The sequence below is a fragment of the Salvelinus sp. IW2-2015 genome, linkage group LG18, assembly GCF_002910315.2.
Source record: "Salvelinus sp. IW2-2015 linkage group LG18, ASM291031v2, whole genome shotgun sequence".
In the NCBI taxonomy this organism is placed as follows: Eukaryota; Metazoa; Chordata; class Actinopteri; order Salmoniformes; family Salmonidae; genus Salvelinus; species Salvelinus sp. IW2-2015.
In genome coordinates this window covers 58,781,481-58,806,386 of record NC_036858.1, presented here as the reverse complement: position 1 = coordinate 58,806,386, position 24,906 = coordinate 58,781,481, and the positions used below count along the sequence as shown (strand labels likewise).

Here is a 24,906-nt window from a genome sequence, read left to right as displayed (position 1 = left end):
CCTCACCTAGTCCCAGTGCTGCTTTATGAACAACTTACCTGGCTCAGTCTCAAAATGCACCCTATTCTATGTCTCTACACTGTACTGTGCTACTGTCCCTGAGTCCAGCTGCATGAACAGATAAAACAGCATGTCTGTGCTGACTGCCGAGTCTCCCTGGCTGCTGCTACCGCCTGATGAGAGCTGATGGCTGGTGATTTTCACCCCCGGGGAGAGAGGATGGATGGGGTTGGATGGATGGTACGGCTACCTGGTTTAAGACACTAGCTCTAGCCTTCTGAGCTGAGCTGTGCTGTATTGTAGTAACACATATTCGTCCCGGAATACATTTTGAGCATGGCCAAGGATGGACGGCAGGTTATGTCTGTGTGTAATTAATGGGGTTTAGAAGACGTTCAGTTTGAGGGTGAGATTAAACTGCTCCAAGAACCAATGGTGCTGTACTTGACTGTACCTCAGCCTCGTCGAAGGTCAGCAGCAGGTCCGATGTGCCAGAGAGGATGCCCCGGGAGCCGTCGATGAGGTAATCTCGAGCGGGGACGGAGTAAGGGTCTGCTTTCAACATAGATGCTGCCTGCACCAGCTTGGTACATGCAGTCTCCACCCTGACAGTGGAAAACAATACCACTAAACAATAATGTAACATAGATAATTTAGGGTCTCCAAAAGCCAGTAGGGCACCAGGCCAGTAGGGCCAATCTCCTGTTGTTAAAAGTGATCATGGATAAAAGTGTCTATACATAGCAGCAGTGTGTCTAGGTGGAACTGCTGACCTGACGACAAAGAAAAACAAAATGCTCTTTCATGTTTTAAACACAACTACTTTCTCACGTTCTAAATCAGTATACTGCCTCCAGTCATATACTGCAAGGCAAGCAGATGAAGCCCATTGTCGATATGAAGAGCTTCTATTAGTCTCATAATATATCTTACACTATAGCATCCCTGAGCAGGTTTCATGAAAATGGCCTCGGGTGTGTACTGCTGCTGCAGAGGAGATGCAGTATATTTAAGAAACCTGTTAGTCAGCGAAACACAGGCAGGCTCGATATCATAGCCCAAGCCGCATATGTGCAGTATATCATCGAACCTCCAACCCCACGGTACGATGCACAGAAACAGGCAACAAGCCAAAGACAGACATGTCCCAATTCCCACAGAATCCTGACTTCCTACTAAAGCCTGCGGGCCAAACACTCTTCTCCTCTGTTTAATAGGGAACTGGGAACTAGCATTATTCGTCCCCCCCACAGTGCTGGAAGGCAAGGCACTGTGTTTGCAGGAAGGGCCAGACTAGAGAAGTTCGGTTTGAGTTTCCATTATAGCTGAGGCAGAATTGCCGCTGGTCTCTTAAAGCCTGTGGTAACTGGTAATGTATGTGCATATTAAAACAGGAAGAGTGCTGGGAAGTGACACTTGCATGCTGGCGGTGTCTGTGTGTAGTTTGTAGTGTAGGCAACGCCAGGGCCGTGTGTTCGATTCCCACTGGGGTCACATATAAAATGTATGCACTCAACTGTAAGTCACTTTAGATCAAAGCATATATTATGTATTATTAATGCATCGACACTGAACAAAATTTCAACGCAACATGCAACAATCTCAACATTTTTACTGAGTTACAGTTCATATAAGGAAATCAGTCAATTTAAACAAATTCCTTAGGTCCTAATCTATGGATTTCACAGGTCTAGGCATACGCCCATCCACTTGGGAGACAAGCCCACCCACTAGGAGCCAGGCCCAGCCAATTGCAATGAGTTTTTCACCACAAAGGGGCTTTATTACAGATAGAAATACTCCTCAGTTTCGTGATTATTATTATTTGACCATGCTGGTCATTTATGAACATTTGAACATCTTGGCCATGTTCTGTTATAATCTCCACCCGGCACAGCCAGAAGAGGACTGGCCACCCCTCATAGCCTGGTTCCTCTCTAGGTTTCTTCCTAGGTTTTGGCCTTTCTAGGGAGTTTTTCCTAGCCACCGTGCTTCTTCACCTGCATTGCTTGCTGTTTGGGGTTTTAGGCTGGGTTTCTGTACAGCACTTTGAGATATCAGCTGATGTACGAAGGGCTATATAAATACATTTGATTTGATTTGATCAGCTGGGTGGCTGGTCTCAGACGATCCTGAAGGTGAAGAAGCCGGATGTGGAGGTCCTGGGCTGGCGTGGTTAAACGTGATCTGCAGTTCTGAGGTCGGTTGGACGTACTGCCGGCTTATGGTAGAGAAATTAACATTCAATTCTCTGGCAACAGCTCTCGTGGACATTCCTGCAGTCAGCATGCCAATTGCACGCTCCCTTAAAACTTGGCATTGTGTTGTGTGACATAAAAAGCACATTTAAGAGCAGCCTTTTATTGTCCACAGCACAAGGTGCACTGGGGAATGATCATGCTGTTTAATCAGCTTCTTGATATTCCACACCTGTCAGGTGGATGGATTATCTTGGCAAAGGAAAAATTGCTCAAAATTTGTGCACAAAATTTGAGAGAAATAAGCTTTTCGTGTGTATGGAACATTTCTGTGATCTTTTATTTCAGCTCATGAATGATGGGACCAACACTTTACATGTTGCGTTTATATTTTTTCAGTATAATATTATGTATGTTACGTTAGTGCAGCCAGCACTGTCCTTCAGCAGCCAGCCCCATGCTATGCTACATTATTGGACCAGACCAGGATCTATGCACACGCTAATTATAGTGAAGGATATATATATCGTTAAGGAGACACATTCCAGCATGTGTATCTGATGGATGAAGACAGGGTGACGATGTGACATCAAGGTGCCAAATGGGTTCACGCCTCCGTGACCTCTATGACCTACGCCTGCCAATTGCTTTTCATCCGTGAACTTGTTGGGCGTCCCGTGACCCCGTCGTGACCCCGTCAGCCCCTATTGTATTACTGAGTTATAGACGGAGGTGACCGGGGCAAGGGTGTAAAGGCTAAGAAGGGATCGCAGAGTCACAGCAAAGCAGCTGGGCTACAGATTATTGCTAGATCGAGTGGAGTAGGAAGAGACCTCAGGAGGGAGATACTGGAGGAGGAAAAATGTATATCCCTAAAGATTAATTTATTCAGGGAGTGACTTATCGTTAGACCACTGTTCAAAATGATAAAAGGGTAATATAGACTCAGTGGCCAGTTTATTAGGTACCAGGTCGAACCACCCAAAACACCCAGCCAACATTCTGCACACCTGTCACGCCCTGACCTTAGAGATCCTTTTTATGTCTCTATTTTGGTTTGGTCAGGGCGTGAGTTGGGGTGGGCATTCTATGTCCTGCATTCTATGTTCATTTTTCTATGCTTTCTATTTCTTTGTGTTTGACCGTGTGGTTCTCAATCAGAGGCAGCTGTCTATCGTTGTCTCTGATTGAGAATCATACTTAGGTAGCCTTTTTCCACCTGTGTGTTGTGGGTAGTTGTTTTCTGTTTTGTGTCTGCACCAGACAGGACTGTTTCGTTTCGTTCACTCTCTTTGTTGGTTTTTGTTGTTTCAGTGTTCAGTTTATTTATTCAATTAAAATGAACACTTACCACGCTGCGTTTTGGTCTCCTCCCTTAGACGATCGTTACAACACCACTGTTGTACTGTGTCGATATTTGTCCGTTTGTGGCCCGCCTGTTACCGTTCTCCTTCAACCTCTCATCAACGAGCTGTTTTCACACATAGGACTGCCACTGACTGGATGTATTTTGTTTGTTGCACCATTCTCAGTAAACTCTAGACACTGTCGTGCATGTAAAGCCCAGGAGGCAGGCCGTTTGTGAGATACTGGAACTGGTGCGCCTGGCACCGACGGTCATACCACCCTCAAAGTCGCTTAGGTCACTCGTTTTGCCCATTCTACCATTCAATCGAACGCATTGATGCCCGTCTGCCTGCTTTATATAGCAAGCCACGGACACGTGACTCACTGTCTATAGGAGTGAACCATTTTCGTGAACGGGGTGGTGGACCTAATAAACTGGCCACTGAGTGTAGATTGAATCAATARGTCCAAAGAAAACAAACTGTCTGAAAATACATTTTAAAAGCAAGTCTTCACTAGGGGCTTAGCTTTGGTCGAGGTTGTGCAAGAGCAGCTGTCCAGGAAGGAAGACCATATAGAAACCTAAGTGTTCCTTCCTGCTTTCTCCGTTAGTGAAGAACCCCTCCATAGAGTTCCTCCATGGGCAAATAGTAGCCTATGAGGCAGCCAGCAACTTACTAGCAGTAGCAGGCAGCACCCCAGCACAGTGTTTATAATACACCATGGAAGCACAGGACTGACTGACTGAGGCGCCACTACCAGCCCCCTAACCCTAAGGGCCCTGGTCAAAAGTGCACTATATAGGGAGTAGGGTGCCATTTGGGACACAATCTAAGGCAGTATTTATAATAGACCAGGGAGGGCAGGGCTGTGACTCTGAGGCACTTAACATGCCATCTCTGACCTTTGCGTGCTGGCCTGGGTGCAAGCAGCCATTACTGTCTGCAGCAGATAGCAGAGAGAACAGGACAAAGAGAGAGTACAGAAGTTCAAACTCATCATCGTTAACTAATGATTAAATTGGATAGATTGGTAAATAATAAATTAGGTGAAAAAGTTTGAGGGCTGAGAATCGAGGAGAGTTGTTCTTTGTGTACTTACTTGATGAAAGCTGGAGGCATATCTCTCTTCATTATCTGGTCCTCRGTAGTCTGGACAGTGTCTTTCCCCACCTAGAACAGAAACACAGGGAGAGCACATTACCACATGCTGTAGGGCCAGTTTCCTGGACACTCCTATAGACTAAGTAATCACTTTTATATTAGTTAATGGAGAGTCTTCATTGAGCATCTGGGTCCGATGAACCCAGAACCTTTGATCTTTCTTGTTGTCTTTAATCATGTATTGTCACATCTTGTTAGTCAACAATGATATAAACAATTGTCTCAACCAGCAGGTCACACGAGGAGAGCCAGGGCAACACACACACACAAAGTAATGTGTAAAACAGCTGAATGCCTCTTCTCTCTCACACACGGCTACTATGACTCATTTCTCCCAGTATGACCTCACACTCACACACAAGGAATGATCAAAACCATTCATAGAAGATAGAGGAAAAGTCTATTTGTCAATTACAGAGAGGAGTAGTTTCTTATTGCAGATGTTCAAACCCACGGACAGGGAGGGAATCCCTCGGTGTCAGTTATTGTCTAGTAGTCTCTCCCCGACCCGACAGACAATTGAGCCCTGAGCTTCGAGCTCGCTCTGCAAGCGAGGCTGTTAATGTCTGATTCAGATGGGGCTTGTTGGCTGACTACACACTCTCTCACACACACACACTCACACTCACACTCACACTCGCACACACACCTCTTCATACACAGGATCATATTCAACAAAATGTTAACATGCCCACTACAACTCCGGTTAACAAGCACCACGACTTCAACTTGATACTACGACTACAACTTCATCAGCTACACTGGTGTATCTAAAAGCAAGGATTTATATCGACATAGGAATTTGGGGAACTTTGATACAAAGGGAAATTATAATGAAGTTGCATAATAAACTTAACAAAATGAAAAAAAAGTTATACAAAAAAAAGTTCTACAATTTGTAGTATGTTCATGAGTATTTCCTGACCACGTCAATAGCCTATGGGGCTACAACTAGTAAGGTTGTTTCAGGTCAGGTCACAAAGTCCCCCCCAAAAATCCTGAACCTGGTTATTAGGAATGGGACATTAGTTGCGAGGTGGTGAGACTCTAGACTCTTAACTGCTCCACCAGTTCATCACAGTCAGTGGCACAGCCATTCATTCCAGAAAGCTGACATCATGGAGTCTGCATGGGGCAGAGCCAGAAGCACATCCCTCAACCCCATTACTGTCTTCTCATTGGTCCAGTGGGACTGTGGAAGTAGAGCGTCCACCACCACCGTTTGTCAATTATACACAAAGGTTGATGCCAGGCTAAAAGTGGAGAGAGGCTGAGAGAGAATGGGCCCCAGGACTCTTCCAGGTCATGTCATAAAGTTACAAACAAAACACTCCTGACCCTAGTAGTTATTAGGAATGTGAGGTGAAAGCTCAAGGATGCTTCAACAGTAACCAGCTCAGCTCGAGACCGTGAGCAGCACAGCCATTCCAGAAAGCTGACGTACTATAGAGTGGTCCGAGTTGGACCAAAGCACATTGGTTTCATCGGTCCATTGAAAGTAAGTTACTGTACAGGACTCTCTCATGCCCTTTAGTTCAAATCCACTCAGTTGGTTTGTGTGTCCTACATCTAAAAAGGACTCTCCCCTGTTCCCCTAACCTTTAGTTGAACGGCCCTGTAACTACCCTGGAACACTGGATAGTTGTTTTTGGCTTAATGTATATAGGTTTGGAACTTTTGTGAAATAGCACAGTTACAAATAGAAATCAAACTGGATGGACATCAGAAATAGAGGAAGGACTAAGAACAAACAAGAGAGAACTATTGTAAAGTAGACTGTGTCTGTAAAATGTGTATAAGATGTATAGATTGACGGTAAAAGCAGAAGTGTTTATTAGTTTACTCCAATTGGGGGATCGGTGGTAGGGTTTGCAGGGAATAATAATAAAGGTATATTCTTAAAAAAACTATGTATGTCTATATAGGTATGTGTATGTATATATGTGTATATGTATGCATGCGTGTATGGATATATTTACCCCAAAAATATTGGGGATTGGAAATGATGCAGACAATTACATTGGAAGCAACATTCTTTCCGCAATATTAAGCTGATCCACCCCTTAAAAAAAGGGGGGGGACAACTACTCCCAAGTCTCAGAGCGAGTGACGTTTGAAACGCTATTAGTGCGCACCCCGCTAACTAGCTAGCCATTTCACATCGGTTACACCAGCCTAATCTCGGGAGTTGATAGGCTTGAATTCATAAACAGCAGAGCTGCTGGCAAAACGCACGAAAGTGCTGTTTGAATGAATGCTTACGAGCCTGCTGGTGTCCACCATCGCTCAGTCAGACTGCTCTATCAAATCATAGACTTAATTATAACATAATAACACACAGAAATACGAGCCTTAAGTCATTAATATGGTCGAATCCGGAAACTATCATCTCGAAAACAAAACATTTATTCTTTCAGTGAAATACGGAACCGTTCCGTATTTTATCTAACGGGTGGCATCCATCAGTCTAAATATTCCTGTTACATTGCACAACCTTRAGGGTCGACCTCTGCCTGAGATCAATTTCATGAAGAAGGATGAAAAGGTGAGGGCGTTCAATACCACCTGGTATCAAAATATTAGCTGGTTAACAGGGAGCCATTCATCAAGCCGCCTGTATTGCTGGCCTTGCCTGATTTTTGGAAAGTCTGAGCCTTGGTCGAAAGGTGGGTACAGTGATCTGAAGAACATCGATAGTTTAGCTAAATGGCAAAACAAAAGCAGGGAGCATACAAATGCCCACATCAGATTCAAGATTCTGGGAAAAAGCTACATCGATTATGACGAAGGTCTGCGTATTCAAACTACGCAACACAATGAGAAAGTAAGAAGAAACAGGGATGTTATCAAGCTGCTTATCAACACCACTGCGTTTTTGGGCATGCAATAATTTGCTTTTAGAGGACACGATGAGAGGGAAAGTTCCGCTAACAAGGGTAACTACAAGGAGCTTGCAGAGGTAATTGCACGTTACAATGCTTTACTTGCTGAACAAATGAACATTTCTACTGTCTTTTCTGGGATGATGAAAATAATTCAGAATGATTTTATAGCTTCCATCGCATCATCCATTAAAAGTTAGATTAAAGAGAGAGGTTAACACAGCACATTTTTTCTTGGGCGTTCAAGTATACTTTCCACTTTCCTCCGGTGTTAATTTAGCAAAGATGATAACACATAATTAGTCCGGACAGACAAGCAAAAACCCATGACATAAATGTTGCAGGAGCCTAGACTACACCTAAACATTAGAAATCTGACATGCTGTATGGGATGAAAACAAGACTATTTTTCAGTCTGATCAACTGTAGGCCACTAATAAGAGCAGCTGCATACAGCCTATGCACCCTGTCTGTCACGCGGGACTAGGTGGGTGAAGGAATCAGACGCAGAGAGTTCCACTTGGGAAAAGTGCTCCTTTTACTATTGCACACAAAAAATGATAAGCCCAAACATACAGGGCGCAGAGAACAACTTGATAACCCAAAACACAGGGTGCCAAGTAAATAGTAAAATAATACACCTCTACCTAAAACACACACACGTAACATAAAGACAATCCCGCACAAAACAAGGGCGGGTCTACCTAKTAGGGAATAGGGAAGCTCATTAACCGAAAACAACAGAAACACAGGTGAAACTAATAAGACAAAACAAACAGACAAACGAAAAAGGGATCGGTGGCGGCTAGTAGGACGGTGACGATGACCGCCGAGCACCGCACGAACAGGCAGGGGAGCCAACTTCGGCGGAAGTCGTGACACTGTCCATCTGGTCAGGGTAAACTAATTGGTAACGTTATGTATTTATAGTCAAATTTGTGTGTCAGGAGAAAATGTGAATGTGATCAAATTTTGTATATATTCAAAATTGGGCTGGCTGGGTCCAAAAGGATTAACTGGAAACAATTCATCAACATAATAGTGATGACAGATGTGAGTACATTTTTTATAAGGCCTACAGTTGCTACAGCTGTTCTCTATCAGTTGTTGTCTATGTGTCTGGGTAGAGGAAATCCCCCTCCTAATCTAGTCTAAATATCATGTATATGAACAAATAATGTAGCTGCAGTTTAACAGGGTTTTCATCCAACCCAGGGCCAGACGTTTTTTTCCCAGGAGTTTTTTTAAACCATGTGACCTGATTAGGGAAAAACTGGTCCCATCATAGACCATATAAAACCTTTTAACAACTGATTAATCACGGTCATACCTTATAAAAAGGTCCAGAGTTTTCCTAGTTAGGATAACATATAAGGAAAAATTCCAGACCCCGGGGGGTAAAAATTGCCCCCCCGCTCTGGGACCTATGGTGTGACCAGTTTGCTTGCAGTTGTCTGTTATCATCAGGTATGTGGATGATCAGGGCTTTATTCAGGAACGTTTCTTGGGCTACTTTGATGTGTCAAGTGGGCGAGATGCGAGGTCTGTGGTAGACTTCATGAATTTWGAGATGTCTGAGTTCAACTTCATAGAGCAACTTGTTGTCCAACACTATGATGACACAGCTGTAATTAGGGATGCACCGATATGACATTTTATAAAAATGTAAAAAACGATACCGATATTTAACATTTTAGCGGCCTTTTAAGCATTCTAGTAGAGTTAAATAGTTGAAACACACACACACACCAAAATATGTCCCCATTACCAGTGAAACAATCAAAACCTATTTCTTTCACTTACTTGCTGTGCTGTTTCGGTGTTCATTTGTTCAGTCTCAACCAGAATTTCATCATACATGTCAAGCAGTGAAGTTTTAGCTCTGTCTGTCCATGGCCTCTCTTCCACGGTGCGCACTGTGACTGTGTCCGTTTCCATCTTGTCCAGCTGTGTCTAACATTTCACGTAAAACCTGTATCTTATCTGCATCGGAGTAGCGGTCCTTGTACCTAGCATTGAGCATGGTGGCGACACAGTAGAGGCTCAGAGAGAATGCCACCAAATCGGTTGTTCTCCCAGCCTCTAGTAGAGTACTTTTCCAATTTAACCCTACGGTATGTTTGCATTTTTGTTGAGCAGGCGTTTCAATGCCATGACAGGGTATCACGTCTGCTGCAGACAGTTGAGCTTATTTCGAGTCAGATGTTCGAATGGAACTAGGAGTGTTCATGTTTCCAAGTTTCAAACATGTTCTCAAATGCCATTGAAACGGCAGCAGCGGTATGAGAACCAGCACATTCTTGAGCATGCAATACGGCTTTCCTCAGTACGAAATCCTCGTCGACCCACTGTGCTGTCAGACTCGGCAGGCTCATGGGGCTGACATCGCTGGTCCAAATGTCAGTTGTGAAGCTAATAGCAGTGATGCCCATAGCAAGTAGCTCATAGATGTGCATTAACAATACTGTGTAACTCCGGTAGGGCAACATCTGAAAAAAAGCACCTACTTGGTAGTGTGTACCGGTGTTCGACCAGTCGGCGAAAGCCAACATCATCCATGACAGAGAACGGTTGATTGGCAAGCGCAATGAATTCCATTATCTTGGCGTTAACCTTTCTGGCGCAGGCGTTCCGCTAGCGACCCACCTCGACAACATCCYGTGAAATTGCAGAGCACGAAATTGTAATTACTGAAATAGTCATATTTAACATTCATGAAAATACAAGTGTRATACGTCAAAATAAAGCTTAACTTCTTGTTAATCCAGCCCCTGTGTCAGATTTCAAAAAGCACACCATGCGATTATCTGAGGACAGCGCCCCACACACAAAAGCATTAAAAACATTTTTCAACCAGGCAGGTGCGCCACGAAAGTCAGAAATAGCGATAAAATAAATGCCTTACCTTTGAAGATCTTCATCTGTTGGCACTCCAAAAGGTCCCAGCTACATCACAAATGGTCCTTTTGTTCGATAAAGTCCGACTTTATATCCCCAAAAACCCAGTTTAGCTGGCGCGCTTCATTCATTAATCCAACGGTTTCCCTCCTTCAAAATGCATACAAAATGAATCCCAAACGTTACTAATAAATTCCTCCAAACAAGTCAAACAACATTTATAATCAAACCTCAAGTACCCTTATACGTAAATAACGATAAAATTTAAGACGGAGAATCGTTATTGTCTTTACCAGAGATAAACAACAAAGAACGCGCTGTCATCCACACGCATGAAAACACTACAGCCAAAATGGGAGCCACTACAAATTACAAATTCGAGCTCATTTTTCCAAAAACAAGCCTGAAACTATTTCTAAAGACTGTTGACATCAAGTGGAAGCCCTAGGAACTGCAATCTGGGAGGTTTTCGCCTCARATTAAACATGACAGCCATTGGAAACAGTAGTAGGCTGAATTATTAATTGTTTGGAGTGGTTTGTCCTCGGGTTTTCGCCTGCCATATCAGTTCTGTTATACTCACAGACATTATTTTAACAGTTGTAGAAACRTTAGAGTGTTTTCTATCCAAATCTACCAATTATATGCATATCCTAGCTTCTGGGCCTGAGTAACACGCAGTTTACTTTGGGCACGCTTTTCATCCAGACGTCAAAATACTGCCCCCTAGCCCAAAGAGGTTTTAATGGATTTCGCCTTTGAGTTGTCTCGCTGAAATGTTCTTACTCTTTCAAATGACTGCTCGACTTGTTGACTGCTCGATTCACACAGCAGACATTGTGGGCTAGGTTAGGAATGCTGTGTTGCACATGTAGCGCAAAATTTTAAGTGGCGCCGTTACGTCATCTACCTACGTTATATAGGTATGCGCGTCAGCTTTGACATRGGTTTTGCACATCGGCGTTAAACTAGACATCGGGCCAATGCCGATGATGGTATTTTCAGCTAATATCGTCCGATTCCGATATGCGTACCGGTAAATCGTGCATCTCTAGCTGTAATGGAATGTATCTGCAATTTGTATTTACAGCTAAGTCCTCCCTGTTCCCTGATTAAGAGGTGATGACTACTCCACTACCATTGTCAACTTTCTCCTGAAATTAACTGAAGCCACTTCTAATGTTTCCCCTCCAAGCACTGTCAGTACCCCTATTAATTTTCTCTCATTACTGTATGTACAGTCGTGGCCAAAAGTTTTGAGAATGACACAAATATTAATTTTCAGTTTGCCTCAGTTTGTATGATGGCAATTTGCATATACTCCAGAATGTTATGAAGAGTGATCAGATGAATTGCAATTAATTGCAAATCCCTCTTTTCCATGCAAATGAACTGAAACCCCCAAAAACATTTCCACAGCATTTCAGCCCTGCCACAAAAGGACCAGRTGACATCATGTCAGTGATTCTCTCGTTAACACAGGTGTGAGTGTTGACGAGGACAAGGCTGGAGATCACTCTGTCAGGCTGATTGAGTTCGAATAACAGACTGGAAGCTTCAAAAGGAGGGTGGTGCTTGGAATCATTGTTCTTCCTCTGTCAACCATGGTTACCTGCAAGGAAACACATGCCGTCATCATTGCTTTGCACAAAAAGGGTTCCACAGCCAAGGATATTGCTGCCAGTAAGATTGCACCTAAATCAACCAGTTATCGGATCATCAAGAACTTCAAGGAGAGTGGTTCAATTGTTGTGAAGAAGGCTTCAGGGCGCCCAAGAAAGTCCAGCAAGCGCCAGGACCGTCTCCTAAAGTTGATTCAGCTGCGGGATCGGGGCACCACCAGTACAGAGCTTGCTCAGGAATGGCAGGCAGGTCTGCACGCACAGTGAGGGGAAGACTTTTGGAGGATTGCCTGGTGTCAAGAAGGGCAGTAAAGAAGCCACTTCTCTCCAGGAAAAACATCAGGGACAGACTGATATTCTGCAAAAGGTACAGGGATTGGACTGCTGAGGACTGGGGTAAAGTCATTTTCTCTGAGGAATCCCCTTTCCGATTGTTTGGTGCATCCGGAACAAAGCTTGTCCGGAGAAGACAAGGTGAGCGCTACCATCAGTCCTGTGTCATGCCAACAGTAAAGCATCCTGAGACCATTCATGTGTGGGGTTGCTTCTCAGCCAAGGGAGTGGGCTCTCTCACAATGTTGCCTAAGAACACAGCCATGAATAAAGAACGGTACCAACACATCCTCCGAGAGCAACTTCTCCCAACCATCCAGGAACAGTTTGGTGATGAACAATGCCTTTTCCAGCATGATGGAGCACCTTGCCATAAGGCAAAAGTGATAACTAACTGGCTCGGGGAACAAAACATTGATATTTTGGGTCCATGGCCAGGAAACTCCCCAGACCTTAATCCTATTGAGAACTTGTGGTCAATCCTCAAGAGGCGGGTGGACAAACAAAAACCCACAAATTCTAACAAACTCCAAGCATTGATTATGCAAGAATGGACTGCCATCAGTCAGGATGTGGCGCAGTTAATTGACAGCATGCCAGGGCGGATTGCAGAGGTCTTGAAAAAGAAGGGTCAACACTGCAAATATTGACTCATTGCATGAACTTCATGTAATTGTCAATAAAAGCCTTGTAATTGTAATTATACGTCAGTATTCCATAGTAACATCTGACAAAAATATCTAAAGACACTGAAGCAGCAAACTCTGTGGAAATTAATATTTCTAAACTTTTGGCCACTAATGTAGAGTCAATCACATACACAATCACATTATTACACATCAATGATTTTACTCCTTACTTGGACTAACTCATTCTTAGCTCTTTTGTCTAACTGTGTAGGGTGTTGTGTTCTTGTTTTTTGTCTTCTCAGTCAAATCCTGTCCTGCACTGGTTAAGCCTCTGAACACCTCAACTCATGCCTCATACCATCACTGCTGTGATCCCTTTACAACACTGTAAGTAGCCCTCTCATTCCCATTCCCCCAAAATATTGTACTATAAATGTCTTTATTAAATGTTTTAGGTTAAAATAGTCTTTGACGATTTTTGAAACACACTTTGTCGTCTCCGTGCATTCCGCGCCTATACCGTGGGTCTCCCATCCTCCTCAATTATTKATGTCACCAGCATTCACTGGTGTGGGAAGCAGCCACAAGAGGAGTAAAAACACTGAGTAAACTATCAAAACAGACTTTGCACTAGAATGGCTTCATAGCAATAATAATAACATCCAAAGCTCCAAGCAAGTCACTTCTTCCCCCGTTCTCTTTATGTTGCCTGAAGACCAACAACAGGCCCCGGCCCTGATCCAAACTACTCTCCATAAAAACGCTGTCTGTTGCTGACACCAACTTTATAACGGTTGTTGTCAAGTCATTTTCCAAACTAAGTTCTGGGGTGTATTCACTAGAATCCAAAACGGAAGCAAACAGGCCGAAACGGGAGGGACTAACCTGAACTGCACCTTATTCAGCATGATTCAAACAAACACTGACTGCACTTGATTCAGCAGGAGTCAACTAAACCCTGACTGCACTTGATTAAATTGATTAAAACATACTATTTWGCAAAGGTCTTACAGTAGCCTCAACAGCACTCTAAGGTAGCACCATAGTGTAGCCGGAGGACAGCTAGCTCCATCCTCCTCTGGGTACAATGACTTCAATACCAAGCCAAGGAGGGAATAGGCTACATACCCGTTTCCTGAACCACAACACACACAGGCCTTCAGGTCCGAGGCAGGCTACTCTTTGAATAGAACTTTGCTAAAGTGCAAAAAGAGCAGTGGTGGTTAAGTAATGGTTGTCAATTCTTCATTTCAAGAGAGGGGTTCTGCCCGTACACTGCAAAATAAATGATATTCAGACTAAGTCATTCGACTGACCCAGACGGTCATTGTGGCAGTATGATGTCACACCAAACAACCTGATGTCAAGCAGGCCTACTAGCCAGCCAAGGCCCTATTTCCAGCTGCCAACAGAACAYAACAGAACAGACCAGTGCAGTGATGTGAGGACTAAACCCTTGCATTGTGAATGAGCTAGATAATGTGGCCGGGCCGAGGGAACAGACAAGGCCTTGTTGACATGCACTCACAGAGAAGACAGAGAGAAGAAATGCCACTCTCAAAGCCTAGAGGACTGAGGCAGTGACACAGAGAGAAAGACACAGCCTGGTTTTCAGAGGGGGCGCTAGCACCAAATGCTAGGCTGGTTCTTTATATGGTAACATTCTATTAGGCCTAAGTAAGTGTCCTCATCGACATCTAACAAATCGCTCGCTCTGAACGTGTTATAGAAGGAAAGTATTTGCCAATAACTGTGTAATAGCAAAAGGATGTAGTATCCAAACATGTTCCTAATCACAGGAAGCATGTGTGACACATGAAGCGAAGAGATTCATTTTCTGTAACAATCTGCAGAGGCTTCAGTACTAACTGCTCCTCATTAGGGCGACCATGAGGTAGTCAGGTGAAGGTGATCCGTTTGGCTTTTCCTTTCTTTACTAAAATATGCCTCTTAAATGGGAAAGCACTCGACTCTAAAGTTAAGAAATAACTGAAACGTTATGTTGGCAACTGCACATTATGGCAAATACTAAATAGAGAAATAGAGACAAACAATGCGACCATGGACCAAGTACTGTAGCTGGCGATTCGACTGAAGTGAGTTTAGAGACACTACTAACAGAAATTTGCACTGGCAATGAGAAACTGTCTAAGCAGATTAAGAAAATATTCGATGATGTAAAAGAAAATAAAGAAATCATGGTGGGAATCGCTGATATGACTGAACTAGGCAAACACTTGGAGGAGGCCGAAATTGGCATAACCCTGGAGAAAAACGCGCAAGACAATCTCCAGAAAACCGTGGCTGAAGAAAAATACATAATTACAGGCTTACTAAAGATTAAACGGGACGGAGGACTTCAATCGTCGATCAAATCTTCATTTCGTAGGTTTCCCCGAATGCTGTGGAACACCTGGAATGGAAGAATTACTGGAAACGGTAGAACTTCACAAGGGCTCCCTCAATCGAACGAGCACATCGAACAGGCAGCCCGTGAGGGGACACGAGCAGCAAACCAAGGGGCATCATCGCAAAGTTCCTTAGCTACAGGGACAAAGATAAAGTTCTATGACTGGCCATCAAAGCCCCCACAAAAAATCGGACCTTTGATGTATGAGGGCCATCGGATCTAGCTACATCAACGCCGTTATGAGCAGAAACCTCCACATGAAACAGAGAGAACCCCGCACAACTACGGGTCAAATGGAAGGAAAGAGACATCACACTGAAATCAGCAAAAGAAGCTACCCGATTCCTGGATAACCTGGACAAGGAGAACGGTGGAAATGGCATTGAATGAACTGTGTAGACTACAGGACAGCCTTCCAACCGACGATGTACAACAGATGGGGCACGGGCCTATTGAACTGTTTAGGCTACTGAATTTAGGTGAACGATGGACTATTACAGTAAACCCCACCACATCAAAATAAACAAAAGAGGAAGGTATGTGCTGTTAATGGCTTCTCCTGGGGCGGCAGGTAGCCCTGCGATTAAGAGCATTGAGCCATTAACCGACAGTTTCCCCGATCCGKCTAGGTGAAAAATCTGTCTGTGCCCTTGAGCAAGGCACCTAACCCTAATCACTCCTGTAAGTTTCTTTGGATAAGAGCATCTGCCAAATGACTAAAATMTTCAAATCACACGCCTATTGAAAAGACAATTACAGCACCACTCAGGTGATCTGTCCAAATGAATAACACTTTAATGACTATTGGCCATGCAGCCTAAATAACAACTCATTAATTGGCAGGCTATAGCCATGATCTGTTTGTTTAAGAAACGAACTGACAAGGGAAGCTTGCTATGATCTGGACAATTATTTTTGAATGCTCCTCAGCCAACAGGCTATAAAGGCCTGAGTAAACGGGGAGAATTTAAATGTCCCACGTGAAAAAAAGACTGGGAGAGATCAAATGTTTTACAGCCTAAGACGCTGAAATTGTAAACACACTGTACTTTTATTTCCGTTGCTGGCTCTCTCTCACTTTATTCTTATTATATTTACTTTTGCCCAATTAAGGCATGATAAAGGAGAAATGGATATATGAATAAAAAAATGTGTGTTACCACCTTGGCCAACATGATAGAGGGGGCACATGACCAAAAGTATTTGGACACCTGCTTGTCGAAAATCTCATTCCAAAATCATGGGRATTAATATGGAGCTGGTCCCCTCTTTATTTTTTTWATTTTTATTTCACCTTTATTTAACCAGGTAGGCTAGTTGAGAACAAGTTSTCATTGACAACTGCYACCTGGCCAAGATAAAGCAAAGCAGTGTGACACAGACAACACCACAGAGTTACACATGGAATAACATGGAATAAACAAGCCAATAACACAATAAACAAGTCAATGACACAGTAGAAAYAAAMAAAGTCTATATASAGTGTGTGCAAAAGGCATGAGGAGGTAGGCAATAAATAGGCCATAGTAGCGAAGAATTACAATTTAGCAGATTAACACTGGAGTGATAAATGAGCAGATGATGATGTGCAAGTAGAGATACTGGTGTGCAAAAGAGCAGAAAAGTAAATWAAAACAGTATGGGGATGAGGTAGGTAGATTGGGTGGGCTATTTACAGATGGACTATGTACGGCTGTGTCATGCACAAAGTAGATGTCCTAACCGACTTGCCAAAACTATAGTTTGTTAACAAGAAATTTGTGGAGTGGTTGAAAAACAAGTTTTAATGACTCCAATGTAAACTTCCGACTTCAACTGTAGATACGCACATCAGCTTTGACATTGGTGTTAAACTAGACATCGGGCCGTTGCCGATGTTGTCATTTTTAGCTAATGTCGGCCGATTCTGATATGCTTACCGATATATCGTGCATCCCTACTCCAAACACCCAGAAAAGGCTACTCTCCTTGATGTTATCCTTACAAATAATCCTGATAGGTATCAGTATGGTGTTTTCTATAATGACTTTAYTGATCACTGTTTTACAGCCTGTGTTCGTAACGGCTGCTCAGTGAAACAACCTGTCCTGTCTTGTCATAGACGSTTGCAAAAAAACTTTTAATGAGCAAGCCCTCCTTCATGATCTGGCCTCTGTAAATTGGTATAGAATCAGAATCTTGATCCCCCTCTYTTAAAGACGCTTGGACCTTCTTTTTTGATATTTTCAGTGGTATCGTTAACAAATACGCGCCCATAAAGAAAATGAGAATTAAAAAACAGGTTCAGACCATGGTTCGACCGTGATCTAGCAAAGTTACTCCATCTGAAGAATTCCATTTGGCAAATCACTTGGCAAACGCACACTCAGGCTGACTGGCTCTCGTTCAGGCAAATTAGAAATAAGTGCACTCAGGCTATCCGGAAGACCAAAGTTAGTTACTTTAACTTTTTAKGGCTAGGGGGCAGTATTCGGAAGTTTGGATGACTGAGGTGTCCAAAGTAAACTGCCTGTTACTCAGGCCCAGAAGCTAGGATATGCATATGCATGGTAGTATTGGATAGAAAACACTCAAAAGTTTCTGAAACTGTTAAAATAATGTCTGTGAGAATAACAGAACTGATTTGGCAGGTGAAACACCAAGGACAATCCATCCAGGATTTTTGTGTGTTGTTGAGGTCATTGGACTTTTCATGCTTTTCTATGGGAAATCTAATAATTAGGACCCAGATTGCAGTTCCTATGTCTTCCACTAGATGTCAACAATCTTTGAAATTGTTTCACGCTTGTTTTTTTTCAAAAATTAAGAAGTATTCGTATTCTTTTGAAGACCCTCAGAAGGACTCTAGTCTTTGGCGTGCGTGAATGAGTGCGCGCTCCTTGTTCTTTTTCTCCGGTATTGAACACAGTACCATCTTAAATTTTATCGATTATTTACATATTAAGGTACCTGAGGTTGGATTAGAAACGTTGTTTGAACTGTTTGGACCAAGTTTACAGGTAAATGTTGGAACAGGTGTATTTCTGAATCAAACGCGCCAAATAAACAGACATTTTTGGGATATAAAGAAGGACTTTATTTAACAAAACAACCATTCATTGTGTAACTGGAACCCTTTGGATTGCAAAAAAGTTGGAAGATCTTCGAAGGTAAGTGATTTATTTTATGTTCGTATTTCTGACTTTCGTTATGCCTCGCTGAAAATGTTTGTGGCGCACTCCGGTGAGGGCGCGCGCTTGGTTATTTGTCTCCGGGGAATGAACAGACTATTTCCATCTTAAATTTGATCATTTATTTACATATTAGGGTACCTAAGGATTGATTAGAACGTTGTTTGACTTGTTTGGACGAAGTATATTGGTAACGTTTGGGATTCATTTTGTATGCATTTGAACGAGGGGAACCGGTGGATTATTGAATGAAGCGAGCCAACTTAACTGACTTTTTGGGGATATAAAGAAGGACTTTATCGAACAAAACGACCATTCATTGTGTAACTGGGCACGTTTGGATTGCAAAAAGATGAAGATCTTCAAAGGTAAGTGATTTATTTATCGCTATTTTTGAGTTTTGTGACACCTGTGCAGGTTATGAATTCATGTTAATGCAGGAAGTGGGTGAGGCATTGTCCTCAGACGATCAAATGCTATGCTTTTGCCATAAAGCCGATTGTAAATCGGACAAAGTGGTTCGATTACCAAGATTCTAAGCTAAAGAATGGTGTATAACACTTGTATTTTTATGAATGTTTATTATTACTACTTTTGTTTTTTGAATTTCGAGCTCTGCAATTTCCCCGGATGGTCAGGAGGATGCTCTGAAGAAGTTAAGGAGAGCCTCTCTGTGGGTTAATCACAAGAAGGCGGTAAAACATTTAAAGACCGCCCGGCCCTAATGTGATGTGGGGGCGTTCTGACATAAGCACGAGGAGCTGATCATCGCACTTCATGTCAGGATTTCAGAGCATGCTGCCATGCAGCCGGCCCGTCCAACATGGCCTCTTTGGGCCCACCCCTGCAATGTGGACTGAGGCCCATGGCTCCCTCCCTGCCCCCTGCCCCGCATGAAAGTGGCTCCCGTGGCAGAGCGCGTCACTTGAGGCCGAGGTGCTAAAGGAGCTGCTTAAACTGGACCCAAAAAACATGCTGGGCAGATGGTGGAAGACCCCTGGCTTGCTTTTGAGGTGTGGGCCCCTGATCACGCCCAAGTCTGCGCGCTCTGCTGGGGGAGGTCCCATTGTGGGGCAAGCAAGCCACGTGTGCAGCCCTTGGATAAAAGGGAGAGATCAAGCTGGATCCAACTGTTGATAGGCCAAATGATGAGTGCCTGTTATCAAAATGTGGAAAAAACTTGGCAATAGACAATGGAACTGGCTTGGCTTGATGTGCCAGAGTGATCCTGGCGGTAGGTAGATGCGGTTGCCACCAGGTGGATGGAGCGTCCACTGGCAACCTTGAATGTCCTGCATGGGCCCCGAGTGGCACAGGTGCTAAGGCACTGCAACACTAGAGATCGCTCGGTTTGAGTAGGCGGTTTGGAGTGCCAGGCCACATGGCCCAGCATGCGGGCGGTAGGGGAGGGGCCGGCGGGAGAGGACCTTGGCCCAGGGCGCGCGAGGGACGCATGGCGGGCCGGGCCACCGCGGACAGGGGGAAGCAGGCAGGGGGGAAGAAGCAGGGGGAGTGGAAGCGGGGCGGGTGCGGGGAGGCACGCGCGGGACCGGGGGGCGCGTCCCGAGGGGGTACGGGAGGTGCAGCGAGGGGACAAGGAGCAAACGCCCAAAGGGGAGACCAGGAAAGGGGGGAGAAAGAAAACAACAAGGTAAAAACACACAAAAAAAGGCCCGGGAGGCGAAGGCAAGGGGCGGCGGCGAGGACAACAAAGCGGGCGGATGGGGGCCCACAAGCGGCGCGGCCCGGAACCGGGCGGCAACACCGCCAAAACACGAAGGGCAGGGAGGGGGGAGAAGAAGACCCCGCGTCCCCACCGTGGGAGGACGACGCGAGGGGGAGAGCGGGAGGGAGGCACCGCAGACAAAGGTTACGTGGAGGAGGGGAGACGGGACACGGGCCGCGCAGCACAGAGCAAAGCGGGCAGGCGAATGCGGGAAGAGACGGGGGCCGTCGGGCAGAAAGCGCGGGCCGCGGGCACCACAGCGGCCAAACGAACCGGAGGCAGGGACCAGCCGACCCAGGCGAGAGGACGGAGATCGGAATCGAGAGGAGTCGCAGGGAAACGGGGGCTCGCGATGCGGCGAGAGGTGCGGGTACCAGGGGAACAGCAGAGGGCCACCAATGGCGCCGGGAGGACACAGGACGGCACGCGAGGACGCCGCGGGAAACGGGGCAGCGCGGAGAAACCGGCGCAGGGCCACGGGGGGAGGCGGAGGGAGAAAAACCGCGAAGGCCCGATACGCCCCCGAGCGGAATAGCGACGGCAGCCCGCAGCCGCCAACAGACAGGCACCCGGTTCGGCAGGCACAGGCGGAGAAAGGGCCCAAAGCACACACACAGTCCCGGGGGGCGCGCGGCGGGGAAGGCGCGGCACGCGAGCGACGGGAACGAGCGGCAACAAAAACACGCAAACGGGACAGGGATCTCAAGGGGGTGGGGCGGCGGCGCAGGAGGAGGGCGCGACCCGGCGGGCCGTGGGGGTGCGGGCGGGGCCCAGAACGGGACCAGGGGGGCGTGCGGTACCCGGGGGCGGCGTGCGGCCAGGGGTGCGAACAGGACCAGGGGGGGGCACTGGGTGGTGTCGGCGACCCAGGCGGGGAGGGGTGCGGCCGAGTGCGAGGGTGGGGGCTGATGGGCGCTAATGAGAGGGCGGGGGGGCTGGGGGAGGGGGCGGGCCAGGAGGGGTAGAAGAGGCCCAGCCCCCCGGCCCACAGGAGGCCGGCCGGCGGGGAGCGGCAGGAGAAGAAGAGGGGGGCGGAACGGAACGGGCGGAGTGAAGAAATGATAAGAAAGAAAAAGAGGGGAGAACAGGGCGACGGTGGAAGTGGGCGGTCCCAGGCAGCCACAAAGAGTCAGGGGGGGAGGAGCGGGGCAAGGAGGCGGGCCCCACCAAACGGAGACAGGGGCACGAGGTGGGGGGGAGGTGAGCTGTGCGCCGGGGCATGCCGCGAAGCGCAGAGCAGCTTGGGCGGACGGCCAGAGGGGGAGGGGTGAGCAGCACGGCCACAGAAACGCAGTGCCACGGCGCCAGTCCAAGGACGGCGAGCCGGACACCACGCCAACAGACGAACAGGGAGGTGGGGGACGGGGGGCCAGAGCAGGGAACAGTGGGAGGGAGGGGAACTCCAAGGACAGACAGGTGGCACGTCGCAACGCGCGGCAGGCAGGCCGGGCGGAGGGAGGAGGAAAGGGTGTGACAGGGACAGGGCACAGGAGCACGGGGCAGGAAAAACGGGGGCGACCACGTCGCGGACGGAGGGGGGGGCGCCGAGACAGGGCCACGGGACAAGTAACGGTCACGGTATCAGGGGAGACGGGGGTAAGCGTCGAGCGGGCAGAAAAGGGAGAACGACGGGGGAACGGGCAGCGAGGACAGTTGGGCACCGGGGGAAAGGCACGGAGCGCGGCCGGAAGCCAGCCGACGGCCAAGGGGGGGCGAGGAAGAGGGCGGCGGGGGGCGCGGGTGGAGTACAACCGGGCCGCAAACGGGGGGAGGCGGAAAGCGCCGAAGCACACAGTGGAAAGGGGGGGACACATCAACCGGGAGGAGAGAGAGGGGAGGGGCCCGGCAAACGGGCGGGCACGGCAATGGCAGGCTGGGAGGGAAGAGAGGGCAGGAAGGGCACAGAGGGGAGCCAACGGGTGACAGACACAGCAAGCAGGCCGCACGAGGCCGGGGCGCCAAAAGAAACCAGACACGCAAGGAAGCAGGCAGGACACACACGGCGGGGCCAGCGCGCGGAGACAGAGGCAGGAGGCGAGCAGGGTCGGGCGCAGGACAAGAGGCCGATGGCAGAAGGCCAAGAGGCGAGAGCAGAGAGGGGGTCGAAGGCAGGGAGAACCAACGGCCGCCAATCAGAAGCAGACGAGGGCGAGCAGGAAGGCCAGCCGAGGCGAAGAGGAAGGCGGGGCAAGGGCGGGGGCGGGGCACACAGCGTGAGACACGGACAGCCACACCGGCACCTACGGGGGCGGCGCCAAAAGGGCACCCGAGGCCCGACAGAGAGGCCACACCGGGAGCAGGCCCGAAGGGGCCCGGGTGGCAAAATGGTAGTGCACGAAAGGGGCAGGCGGTAAAGGAGGCAGACACGGCGCGGGGGCCACAGGGGGTGACGGGAAAAGCCGTCAACAAGCGACACACGACCCAGTAAGGACCCAAAGCGGAAACAGGGGGAGAGAAGGGGGCGAAGGGAGGGGACAAACAAGAAAAAGAAAACGAGGGTACATGGAGGAGGGCCAGACATCGGGGCGAGGGACGCAAAAGGAGCGAAGGGGGGCAGCCGGGGAGCCAGGGAGCAGCCGGGAAGGGGCCGACACCGGAGGAAGAAGCCACCGGGGGAAAGGCAGGGAGGACAGGAGGGTGAAATGGCACACACCGGGCGAGAGAGGGGCCCACAGTGCAGTTGGGAGTGCAGAGCAAAACCAAGCCATGAGGTCGAAGGAATTGTCCGTAGAGCTCCGAGACAGAAGCTCGAAGAGCAGATCCGGTGAAGAGAACAACAATATCTGCACGCATTGAAGGTCCCAACGAACACAGTGGCCTCCATCATTCTTAAATGGAAGAAGGTTGGAATCACCAACTCTTCCTAGAGCGGCCGCCTGGCAAACTGAGGCAATCGGGGAGAGGGCCTTGGTCAAGGATGGTGACCAAGAACCCAATGCTCATCCGGCAGAGCTCCAGAGTTCCTCTATGAGAGGGGAGAACCGGTTTTCAGAAGGACAAACATCTCGCACACACCACAGTCAGGCAAGGTTTGGTAGAGTGACAAGACGGAAGCCCATCCCTCAGGAAAATGTGGACATGACAGCCCGCTGGAGGCAAAAGGACCATAAAGGACATCCAGACAGAAAACAGGGTCTGGGCGTGAGGAAACGAAGAGGGAACGCGTGTGGCCTGAAGTGACAAGCAACACGTCGGGAGGAAACCGTGACACCAGGTCCCGACGGGGCAGCAGGTTTTGGGGGGCAGCAGCAGGCGGGGGGAGGGGGTGGCAGATGGAGGGACGGTGAGGACGAGCAGGAACGAGTATGAACCGGGTCAAAGGACGGAGAGGGCCGGGAGGAAAACCGGCGCCATGAGAGCCCTAAGTGTGCCCGCAAGGGGGGGGGTTATAGGTATGGCACCGGCTAAACAGGACAACAAACCGAAGCACAAGCCAAAAGGGAAACACCCAAGGCAGGAGGGGCGGCAGAACCAGGCGCGGAAGGGCGGGAGGGGCCAGCCAGAGCCCGGACTGGAACAGGGACAGAGACAGGGAAGGGAAGGCAGGGAGCATGACGCGCGGGCCAGAGCGACGGACAAGGGGGGCAGGCACCCGGATGGAGAGCCAGGTGGAACAACCACGGGATCCAAGATGCAGTCGAACTGCGTGGAACGGGGGGCGGGGTTGAAGGAGTACGGGAGCCCCCCAGAGCCGGATTGTGAGGGCCGGTAAAGATGGGGGGGCGGGGGCGCGGTAAGGCGGGGTTTTAGGGACGCCGCGGACCGGCGGCGTGGTAGGGAGGTGGGTTTGTCCAACCAGGGGGGCCAGAGCAGCGACACTTAGGGACGGAGGGACGGATGCGGGAAAATACTCTGGATCGTCTCGCATAGTATTGGAGAGGGAGGCTAGTATGGCCAGAGTGGTGAACGCTTGGCCCTGTGTGGTGGGGTTGTTGGTTGATGGTGCTGCCGTGAGCAGAGCCGGAAGGACTGTGATGGAGGCCGGGCCCCGCTACAGCGTCGCCTGTGGCAAGTCCATGGGCGGGGAGCGGAGGACTGAGCGGCAAGTGTGATAGCCAGAGTGTGATAGTGAGAGCGGTAGAGATGCGGTTTTGATTTTTTTATGTTATTTTGGGACTGTGGATGAGAACTGGTGTAATAGGGGAACACCAGACGGGCGGCCTGGCTTGCGGGGAGGAGGGGGATGAGTGGGGGAAGGTTTGCACCAGGCATGGTGAAGCCCAGCAATAGCAGCGATTGGGTGCTAGGTAAGCTAGACGGTAGAGGTCAACGGGCCGTGGTAGGAGAGACTCTGGCGCCGCGTGCCGGCGGGTATTGGGCATGTCGTGGGTTCTGGAACTGGTCTGTGCGATTAGGGGGGTCTAGTGTAACCTGATCTTAGATACAGGGTCACGCCGGGAGGGGAGGGGAGGGAGAACGACAGGTTCAGATTTGGGTGTGGGTGCAGGAGCACGCCAAGGGCGTGTAGCACGTCGGTGGAGGATGTGATACATAGGATATGGGGGTCTATACCTGGGATGGTGCTGCT

General features: G+C 47.9%; 1 protein-coding gene across 1 annotated transcript in view; it reads right to left on the bottom strand.

Moving 5' to 3' along the window:
• vclb (vinculin b) overlaps nt 1-24,906 on the bottom strand; it is a 72,122-nt gene that overhangs the window by 33,918 nt on the left and 13,298 nt on the right. Inside the window, exons 2-3 of the mRNA XM_024008211.2 lie at nt 4,647-4,717; nt 455-605 (exon numbers count right to left, since the gene is read on the bottom strand). Of these exons, the coding sequence (XP_023863979.1) occupies nt 455-605; nt 4,647-4,717 (222 nt within the window). The remainder of the gene's footprint in view (nt 1-454; nt 606-4,646; nt 4,718-24,906) is intronic.